General features: G+C 35.7%; 3 protein-coding genes across 3 annotated transcripts in view; all 3 read right to left on the bottom strand.

Moving 5' to 3' along the window:
* Positions 1-2,611: 2,611 nt before the first annotated feature.
* Positions 2,612-3,500, bottom strand: LOC117119444 (noggin-like). Its single transcript, XM_033264270.1, has 2 exons — positions 3,485-3,500; positions 2,612-3,218 (listed from the first exon to the last, which is right to left on the bottom strand). Exons 1-2 carry the CDS (start codon positions 3,498-3,500, stop codon positions 2,674-2,676), a joined length of 561 nt encoding a protein of 186 aa, XP_033120161.1. The 3' UTR covers positions 2,612-2,673.
* On the bottom strand, positions 3,300-6,202 carry LOC117119462 (noggin-3-like). Its single transcript, XM_033264296.1, has one exon. The coding sequence runs from the start codon at positions 5,062-5,064 to the stop codon at positions 4,378-4,380; it is 687 nt and encodes a 228-aa protein (XP_033120187.1). The 5' UTR covers positions 5,065-6,202; the 3' UTR covers positions 3,300-4,377.
* A 1,029-nt stretch (positions 6,203-7,231) lies between these two features.
* LOC117119461 overlaps positions 7,232-11,268 on the bottom strand; it is an 8,425-nt gene continuing 4,388 nt past the window's right edge. Inside the window, exons 5-10 of the mRNA XM_033264295.1 lie at positions 10,928-11,072; positions 10,545-10,658; positions 9,753-9,815; positions 9,335-9,478; positions 8,389-8,499; positions 7,232-7,550 (exon numbers count right to left, since the gene is read on the bottom strand). Coding sequence (XP_033120186.1) covers positions 7,353-7,550; positions 8,389-8,499; positions 9,335-9,478; positions 9,753-9,815; positions 10,545-10,658; positions 10,928-11,072 — 775 coding nt within the window. The 3' untranslated portion in view covers positions 7,232-7,352. The remainder of the gene's footprint in view (positions 7,551-8,388; positions 8,500-9,334; positions 9,479-9,752; positions 9,816-10,544; positions 10,659-10,927; positions 11,073-11,268) is intronic.

The following is an 11,268-nucleotide window of genomic DNA, read 5'->3' as shown; positions in this document are numbered from 1 at the left end:
AGATGTGTATAAGAGTATACTGTATATATATATATGTTTATGTATTTATATATATATATATGTATATATATATATATATATTGTGTATTATGCAATACCTTAAATATTTTTTTCATGTCATATGCTTTTTATAAACAAGATAATAAATTGGAATTTTATTCAACATACGAGTCCCTTAACTCTTGAACACGTAAAATTTACATGAAAGTATAATTGGTTACAGAACAAATTGTTAACATTAATTGTTAACATTAATTGCCATTAATGAAATAGAAAAATACAGCACAGTCTACATTTCGCAACTAGAAAAAAAATCTGATTTATTGTAGCTTTCACGGCGGTTTAAATAGAGCCAACTGTTTTTGATACTATTTCCGGCATCAGTTGGGGGTAAAATCTACATGTTTCGAAAGATTTATGTTTATTTTTTGAAGAACAAAAATGTTGTGTGACTGGGCATATGAGGTACATTTCGGTTAGATGTAGATTGAGAAGATAAACACTGGAAGATACTAAAACAGGTTGTTGTTTTTTTTGGAATTTTACCTTGAAGTGACTTTGGTATTGTAATCTACATCATTAACGAATATACGTTAACAGTGGCGTATCTAGAAGAACGCAAGCACCACCTCTTCAAAACCCACAAGTGAAAAGACGAAATAAACAGAATGAATCTAAATAATCAAAACTAACGTAATTAAATTGAACAAAATTATAAAAGGAAACCGTATGAATAAAATAAGGAAAAATACGAAATAAGCAAAAAACAATATAAACGAATAATGAGAAATTGAACGAAATATAAACAATAAATTAAATATTGGTCTAGCAGTACGAAATATATATAATAGGCCTATATACGAAATTATCTGAATGAATAAAATAAACTAAATAGTCTAAATAAATTACAGAAATTAAAAAAATAACGGAATGAACATAAATAATGAAATAAACGAATTTAATCAGTAATGAAAGTGGTAAATGAGTGAAAGAGTAAAATTAGTATAAAGATGGCTGGAATTTCAAAAAAAAACTATTGAATTGATACGTGGGCTATCAAATTCCAAATAATTTACTTTTGCCCTAATTAAATAAAAAGTACAAATAGTAAAATTATTGTTGGTGACAATCACCGCTGTCAACATTTCACCTGATGAATCATAACACTCATCCTCTTCATCCACTTCCTCTACCTCTTCATCATTCTTCTCCTCATCATTCTCTTCCCCACCACCATCATCATCCTCGTTTAATTCTCATCCTTATCCTCAAAATCGTCAACATCATAATCATTATTATCACTATCATCATAATCATCATTATCATTTTTAGCTTCCTCATGCTCACCTTTTATTATCATCAGTAGCAGCGGGTACTGCAATGCTATTCCGATGGCAGAGGAGAGATAATACCATCGATGGTTTGTCCTGACGTGATTACTGAATGCTCAGTACGTTCGCAAATGCTTTGCCGATTTGTATTAGGCCTATTTCTCCCGACGAAAAACAAAAAAAACAAAAAAACAAACAAACAAACAAAAAACAAACGCCATCGGAAACATTGAAGTACCGATGCTACTTGGGGATCCGATTCACCAAGCGCAAGCCCGGTGGTCGAGTGGTTCAGACATCAGGCTAGTTTCATTCCACCTCTCCCGTCGGGGAGAGCTGCCCTACTCCGCCTCCCCCACCCCCGTCGGGGAGAAAAACCACAATTCGTCGGGGAGAAAAAAATGTAGGTTTATATATATATTAGTAGGCACCAAAATCGGTTGAATAAGCCTTTAAAACCCCTTGTCATATATTTCTGAGGCTTTGCCCACTTTTTTTTCGTCGGGGACATCGGCCACTCTCTTCCCCTGTCGGGGACCCCTCGAACCCCCCATTGGGGGAAAATCCTGGTGCCACCACTGGCTGCCTGTTAGTTAATTTTACGATGGAGTTGTGGTTCTTTACATATATGTTTCTCTCTCCAAAGCCGCCAACAAGAGTAGGATAAAAGTTTGGATACCACTGGCGGTACTATTACTGGAACAATCTGGAAAAATGTCGTCGATACAAGATGACACCAAATTTGCGCCCGTTAATTTAAGATGGTTACGTAGAAGAAAACTTAAACACCTGAATCTGTGAAGTTGGAAGTTCAAGTGACATTTATGATGGCTATAAATACACTTAACAAGGATTATAGTGTCTGTGGAAACCAGGACATTGATTCATGTTTAGAGCATGTTCTGATTGATTGATTGATTGATTGATTGATTGATTGATTGATTGATTGATTGATTGATTGATTGATTGATTGATTGATTGATTGATTGATTGATTGATTGATTGATTGATTGATTGATTGATTGATTGATTGATTGATTGATTGATTGATTGATTGATTGATTGATTGATTGATTGATTGATTGTTTGACTGACTGACTGACTGAATAACTGTCTGGCTGGCTGGCTGACTGACTGATTGATTGATTGATGTATTGGAGATGTAGCTTGGTGATTAAGATGCTTGCTTTCCACCAGGGTATTCAATTCAAATCACGTGACAACACAGAATTATCTCTGTCTCTTATACACATCTAGATGTGTATAAGAGACAGCTGATGTGTACTCGCATAATGCGTGAAATATTGTTTGTTCCATTTTGTGTGGTAAAATAATTCTCCAGTTAATCCTTACATTGGCAACTACATTTTGATGTCATGGGGTAGGGCACGGGTATCCATCGGCACTTGAACTTTGATGACCCCCGTTTCTCTCGCCTCCTCTCCCTGTCCCTCTTTGACTTTCGAATACAGTGCCAACGCAGGGGTCGAATTGTCATCATATCAGACGAACTACACTGCATACCTGAAGGCCAGGAACATTTTCGCTGGATGCACTCCCCACGCTTCACCCACCGGGGCCAGAACAGCTGTCCAAGGTCAACCCATTTATACTGAATTGGACAGTTTGCTTTCTGTGTTAGCCATTTTTCTAGGATTGCTTCTGTCTCGTCACTTACTCGCACTCGATTTCCGTTCTCGTCTCGATATTTTATTGACAAATTTCGAAACTCTTGTAGAAGTTCCTCATCCGTTATTTCAACGACATCAACGTTTTTATTCCTTGGTTCATTTATACTCATCCAAGCAGGATCGAAGTCATCGCCCAGGATTTTGGTTAGTTTAGAAAGTTTTAAATCTTTGTCTTTAGGCTGTCTCTTATACACATCTAGATGTGTATAAGAGACAGCATCTGAGGCTATCATTTTTTTTCTTTTTTTTTACCTCCCAAAAAGGGGGGGGGGGAGGGCCCTAACCCTAAACCCCCCCCTCCCTAAATCCGCCCCTGTGTTTTTAGCCAAAGTTGCAATGCCCTTATCAAAATGTTACTAAAACAGTCCTATTCTTTTAAAGTAATGTATATTCGATTCGAAGATCAAATAAAATCGAAACTCGAAAATAACAAAGAAAATTTCTCGGAATACTACACATTACTTTCACAAATATGCATGGAAACAAGTTACTGTGGGAACGCTAAAATCATGACGTGATTTATAAACCATTAGACAAAAGCAGCGATAAAATCACGAATAGCGAATGTCCTTATTTAAAGTGATACATTCTAGCGAACCAAACAATTATATATAAATCTAATTGCTAATCTTTAACTACGTCATAGGCCTGTTCCTGTTGTCGAATTCTAACCAGATTTTAAAAACTGAGCCCACACTATCTAGTTTTATGCAACACATTGTAACACATTTGTGTGTAAGGACAAATCACACCAATTTGTCACATAAACGTCATGTTGTAACGCCTGGTTTCCATGAAAATTGTATACACGCTAACGCCGACTTCTTTGGTGACGCTGATTGGTCAGTTGAAAGGGAGCGTTCCCGATTGCGTCGGCGACAGCTACGCAGTGCAAGGATGCAGTGAAAACACTGTAGCGACTGTGTAGCGATTCAATGGAAACCAGGTTTCAAGTGACGAGATTTATTAACAAATAACAAATATGATTTGACTTCTAAACCATAACAATTAAGTGCTTGAATTTATAAGCAAACTGACCATCGGAACCTATTATTGTAACCAGCTATTGCTTACAAAAATTACAATGTAATAGATAGTCGTAAGCGGTCAAAAACGTCTGTAAAAGACGCCTTTTATTATGGTTGATGTAAACTATCTGCAATCAAATTGTAAAAAAAAAAGATGTTGATGTGTATAAACTCACAATTATTTGCAACAGAACATTTCTACTTTGCACGCGTTTTCAATCTTTAGCATCGGAGTAAAATCTCCAGCATTGTCACAATTCTGATGTGTACTCGCATAATGCGTGAAATATTGTTTGTTCCATTTTGTGTGGTAAAATAATTCTCCAGTTAATCCTTACATTGGCAACTACATTTTGATGTCATGGGGTAGGGCACGGGTATCCATCGGCACTTGAACTTTGATGACCCCCGTTTCTCTCGCCTCCTCTCCCTGTCCCTCTTTGACTTTCGAATACAGTGCCAACGCAGGGGTCGAATTGTCATCATATCAGACGAACTACACTGCATACCTGAAGGCCAGGAACATTTTCGCTGGATGCACTCCCCACGCTTCACCCACCGGGGCCAGAACAGCTGTCCAAGGTCAACCCATTTATACTGAATTGGACAGTTTGCTTTCTGTGTTAACCATTTTTCTAGGATTGCTTCTGTCTCGTCACTTACTCGCACTCGATTTCCGTTCTCGTCTCGATATTTTATTGACAAATTTCGAAACTCTTGTAGAAGTTCCTCATCCGTTATTTCAACGACATCAACGTTTTTATTCCTTGGTTCATTTATACTCATCCAAGCAGGATCGAAGTCATCGCCCAGGATTTTGGTTAGTTTAGAAAGTTTTAAATCTTTGTCTTTAGGTGGGTTCGTGACGCTCTGTAAATCGTCTATCAGTGGCAGAATCTGCGAGTCGCTTGCTATCAGAGTAGGGCGTTGGGAATAATCTGGTACAGATGATTTCTTTCCGCCGCATTGCCCAGCGAAAATCAACGCGATCAAAAACGCACACGTGTGCCACATTTCAATTCTTATGCACGAAACACAATTGAAAATGTTGGGAGATTATAAAGCGGCTGTACTATGTAGAAATATTTCCCAATAAAATTTTCACGTGAGCTATTTTGATGGCCTATCAGCCAAGGCTGTACCTCTTTTAGGCCTTCCTCTGGTGAGAAGTGTTAAAATGTGTAGCGTCTCAGCTGGTCTCAGCGTGTTATTTGTGTGCCAGTCTAGAAAACATTGTCTATCTCTGTTTATTGTCTTTCAGCTGTGAAACACACCTGAGCGTCATCGAGATTATGAAGGCCGTCTTAGTGGGATACCCCAGCGCCCGATTGAGAATCCATAAAACACTGAATCGACATCGCGTCAATCACTCATCTCCATGACAACTAAATCTAGCGACTGTTTCACTATGCCAAACATTCAGCCTATTTTAGTACTGACGATACAATATGTTTTTCGTTTTTTGAGTGTTGAAAATTAAGTGGCTCTCGATGTGAAGGAATGCTAAGCCGGGTTTGTTCGAAGCTAAAATCAAACTGTGAGCATGGGATGAGGGCGTGTCGCCTCATCTTTACCCCGATATTGTGCATCACTATTGGCCGATGCATATTGCAGAGTGAAACCATAAGGAAACCATAGGGGCTTGTTATTGTAAAGCTGAGAACCCGGCATAGCTGGTAAGCTGTGATTTAAGAGTTCTTCTTTCTCTATAAGTAGTTTGTTAATATGTATACTGGTATGACATGTATCATGTACGTCTAGGAATGTATGTTGATGCTGTTTACACGATAGGTCACACTGGAAACCCTGCCCGCACTTCATTCTTTTCTGAATTTTAAATAATTAAATTTTTTTTTTAACCTAGTTCTGTCTAAAGATAATAAACTTGTCGCACTCATATTAAATTTATGTAACTAATTCCTACGTATCGTTTCGTTTTCGTTTTTCAAGCTTTAATCGCAAAATTGAATGGAAACTATAGCCATCCGGCCGGTATCGGTGGTAAGGAGAGAGCGGACAGTGAAATAATATGTTGATGGTTTTCATTGACTGAATAACTGATTGATTGATTGATATGATTTATTCATTGATTTGATTAATTGATTGATTGATTGATTGATTGATTGATTGACTGATTGACTGACTGACTGAATGACTGTCTGGCTGACTGACTGACTGACTGATTGATTGATTGATTGATTGATTGATTGATTGATTGATTGATTGATTGATGTATTGGAGATGTAGCTTGGTGATTAAGATGCTTGCTTTCCACCAGGGTACTCATTTCAAATCACGTGACAACACAGGATTATTTTTTTAACTAATCCTCGTTATATAAGGATCTTCTATTTCGATTTCGTTTATTTGAGAGTTCTGCATATTATCATTAGTAAATGTCACTCACTATAATTTAAAGCTTTGTAAAAAAAACAAAAACAAAAAACCCTGTTGTTTGACCATATATAGTCATGATGAACTCATATTATGGTCATGATGTGATGTCATCATGACCATATTTAGGCATGTCACATGTTTTGTCAAATAAAATTTGATAATCTGGACAGAGCTTAAAAACGAAAAGAAATAAATGATTGATTGATTGATTGATTGATTGATTGATTGACTGACTGATTAAACGTACAGCAGCAATTTTGAACAATTATCAAATCAATTATTGTAAATTATCGATAATATTGTTTGATTTATTGGTTTTTGATAAACAATATGAAAATATTTATCAACTTCGATATTTTTATTGTATTTTTCATTTTGTTTACAATAAGGTGTAAGGTGTAGTACCGTATGTACCGTACTAAACTTGCTCTCTTTTAATTTTTGAAAAGGTGTAAGTAATATTCTTATTGGGAATTTTATATGTTTGATGAGAGCAGTAAACAAACAGACAAATGGTGGCTTGTCATATCATGGTATTACCGACATCATTGTGATAATGATGGTGATGATGATTATGATGATGACGATGATGATTATGATAATGATGATGGTATATTTTATAGTAGGTTAATCGTCTGTACTATTATTAATAATCATAAAGATAGGAGTGAAACGATTTGGAGATTAAATAATGTATATCCCTACACACGGACAGCGTTGCAAAAAAATATATGTGCTCTAATATTGTTTTTTTTCTATCAAACTCTATAAGAGACAGATATATATATAGGCCCTATATATATTAAATTTACCGATTTCAGTCAGATATGAATGGTTATAAAGCTATCAATTAAATCTAGGCACCCCTCCATATTAAATACATTAAATATGTAAAGGCGCCCTCTTCAACAGGTACCAGTAGTTGGGACGTAACATGGGTGCAGAGGTTTATTGGTGAAAGCGAGAATGGCTAAATCCTTCTTGGTGGGCTTGTTAGCAGTCGTGTAGGAATACGTGGTGTGCAGGATGTCTATGCCATTGTTGGCGCTCTCGTAGATGTCCTTTGTCTTGTCCACCAGGTCCCAGAGAAGACTTAAATCCACCTTTAAATTATAATTATGAAAAGGTAATTAAAATGACTATTCAAAATTAAAATGTAAGGTATGATAGGCAAAGGCCTATTATCATAACATTTTAGTAATATTTATTAATTATTATAAATAATAGGCCCTTTTCTATATATAACAAACCGATAAACAATAACAGTATCGAATGGGAACAACATGTTATAATCGTAATTTTTTTTTACATTCTAAAAGTAGGGGGAGGGGTTCGGATCCAGCCCGGCCACAACTTAATCCCCCTGTATATGGTCATAATATATAGCGTAATACAAATATTAACCTATCATTACGAGGGAGAGGAGGTAGGCCTAGCTGATGATTCATATGCTAAAGTTAAATCACTACTTAAAACTTCAATTCAATCAATAGAAATGCAGAATTCCCATGAATATACAATTATCTCTCTCCACTTATTATAGGCCCGGCACAGTGGCGGCGCCACTAGGGTCCAGGGGCATAGCCCCCCCCCCCTTGTCGGAGAAACTTAGACCCACCCCCACTCTCATCGGGAATAAGCTAATTATATCGTCTCAGGAAATAGGCCTACTGTTAAAACGCATTTTCACAGTCTAAGAGTGTCATTTTGTCTAGAAGGTTTAGCGGAAGCTATCCTAATTTGGTCCAAACAGGGTGGGGTTGTAAAAATGTGGCCACCTGTCGTAGAATTGGACATACTATAGACTAACTGTCGGAAAACTAGGAATTCTCGTAATGGAATTTCTGGCGCCCACTCATGCACCACAGCCCCGAGTCACATTTGCCCTTCATTACTTATGCCATATAACTCCTTTTTCCTTCCCTCTCTAAATTTACTCACGCGGAAATAGCCATTAAGCGGCGAGTCGAGATCAGCGACTACATAGCAAAGTAGAGTGATTGAGAATACGGTCAGAATGCACATCGTCAAGTTCATCTCGGGCGATTGTGTCTAAAGAGAAAATAGAAAATACTAAGCAATTATGGACTCAATAATCATCTACCAATTACCATTACAAGATGGAATTGATCAGGACATTCTAAAGATTGCGCGCGCCAAAATAATATTGCTACGCTGCGCAGCCAATCACGTATTCTGAAATTTTCAACAGGCAAGCAACGATAAATGCGGCTCAAACATAATTATGAGTTTAGTTAATCATTGGTTGAAGACTGACTACAAGGTTTAATGAAAGGCAGTGTCAATCGCTACGCCAGTCTCAATCAATTCCTAATTATGATTGGATGTTATTGTATACATGTGGATTAGAGTAGGACAATCTTCCAATCAGAATTAGGAATTGGTTTAGGGCTAGTACATGCCTTCATCAATTCCAATTCAATTTACTGGATCCACTTTTGATACAGTGTCACTCATACAAAATGTATGGTACCTCCAAGAAATATACAAAAAAAAAAGAAAATACATATAGAAAACGGAAATGTATATATATATATATATATGTATATAAAACTTTTTTGTTTATAAAATCGCTTCAATTGGGTTAATAGTTCACTGCGCCTTTGATAATTTTTTTTGAATTGGCGCGTTATAAATTTCTGCATAATTATTATTATTATTATTATTATTATTATTATTATTATTATTATTAGGCCTATTATATATATTATATATATATATATTATATATATATATAGCCTATATATACACATACATATATATATGAATATGTTCAGTGAATAAATAATAATGATCAAACATATTAAACATAACAGTGCTTTGAGTCTTGATGAGATTCTTATGAATACAATTGAATAGACGTTACCTCGATAAGCATGACGCCAAAGAAAGAGAAGAAGCCGACTACTTCCAGAAATGACCATTGTAGAGGATGCACTTTGAAGGCTAACGCCTGCTGACGTTCAGATCCCCACTTGTTTAATTCCATGATGTTGGAAATTATATGATCCTTAAAATCACGATATTACATTGCAATGACGTAAATATGAGTGAAAATATCGAATATTACTAATCAAATAAAAATTACTGAACTCATACGATGTAATATTCAACGAAACTTCATATTCGGTAAAATATTCAAAATAACATCGCCCAGTCCCCAAAATTCTATGTTATAATTGCAAAACGTCAATGAACTCAGCATAAAATATTGTATTAATCGTTACAAAAGTAACATCATTATCAAGAAAAACATCGTGGACATTAGTGAACAAAACACCTACCATAATCAGATTATCAACACTTAGGTGTTTATCCTGCACATTCGATCGCAGAATCCCCATTACCTGATAACAAAGAGCAATACAAAGAAATTGAAGTATGAATAGAGTACCTACTCGTTTTGGCACTTTGCATGAGACCCTTGGTTGTTAATACTAAACAACTGTGCGCTAGGCCTACGTCACTAAACTTTATCACCAATCAAATCCGTTAGTCACTCTAGTTCGCGACTGTGTTCTGTGGTACAACATTATATTATGCCAAATAAAAGATGATCAATATCTGAGGATAATATTTTGTTAAGAAGGCAAGTGTAGAAAGTGTGCTCATTGTACTAAGTGCGCTCATTGTACTAGCAAATTTAACCTACAGGCACTTTCTATCATACAACAAACTGTGACGCAAATAGTGGTGCGTCACAGTTTGGAAATCATAGTATATTTACTATCCAATTTGGGATTAGAGGAACATTTTGTGGTCTGTGCAGACCCGTGCATGGGGCTTTCGTTGGAACTTAGGGAAATTGTAGCATTTTCTTGCACACTTTAACGGTATGCCGATACAACTTTAGTATTTGACGTAATGTTAAGATGGGCTCACAATATTCAAATTATCATAATCATCGGCGTAGAAGTCGTCGTCGCCGCCGCCGTCATCATCATCATCATCATCACCATAATTGCTATTTGTTGCTGTTGTTGTAAAATAAGTGTATATCATTCTACTACAGTCTGCGAGGTCTCGTGTCGTTTGAATAAATTTGACGCGCTGTTTTGATATTAATGGGAACTTACCTTCCATATTTGACCAGAGGACGTGTTGGACTTGTAGTCAGAGATGCTTAGTCCTCGCTTGCCTTGGATCTGCTCCATGATCGAGATTGTCTCATCCTTCACACATAAGCACACCTGAGATAAACAATAGATTAATATACGATTTAATGATAATAATAATATTATTATTATTATTATTATTATCATTATTATTATTTATTAATAATAAACAATATTAATGATAATAATAAAATAATTATAATAATAATATTAATGATAATAAAATAATAATAATAATAATAATAATAATAATAATAATAATAATAATAATAATAATAATAATAATAATAATAATAATAATTATTATTGTGAAAATAGTTTTGCGAGTACAGTATTTTACCAACCTTCTTTTTTTCTTGAAGGGTCGCATTGGGAAGCTGCGCTGTCAGTGACAAGATTTGATCGAGAAATCCTATCTCCAAAGAGACAGCGTCAAGAATAACCTTCTGTTTCTCCAAAACTGATTGAAATGTGAAACCAAACGACACTCTATGGACGGAAAGCAGTTTGGTTAACACAGAAACCGGTAAATTTCGAAATCCTTGATTATTGAACTTTAATGATGCATGCTGATAAAACAAAAAACCCCACACATTTCAGAATAACACAAAAGAAGATTTAATTGAAGACACAAGTTTCGAATTGACAAGATCAGTACAGAAAAGAAACAAACCTCTTGACTAAA

This window comes from Anneissia japonica, unplaced genomic scaffold (genome assembly GCF_011630105.1).
Source record: "Anneissia japonica isolate Jap-2015-1 unplaced genomic scaffold, ASM1163010v1 scaffold287990_len610157_cov183, whole genome shotgun sequence".
NCBI lineage: Eukaryota > Metazoa > Echinodermata > Crinoidea > Comatulida > Comatulidae > Anneissia > Anneissia japonica.
The sequence above is the reverse complement of the archived record's forward strand: the minus strand, read 5'-3'. Positions and strand labels throughout refer to the sequence as shown.

Excerpts from the sequence above, each read along its gene's own strand:
- LOC117119462 (XM_033264296.1), bottom strand. The coding sequence starts at position 5,064 with ATGTGGCACACGTGTGCGTTTTTGATCGCGTTGATTTTCGCTGGGCAA.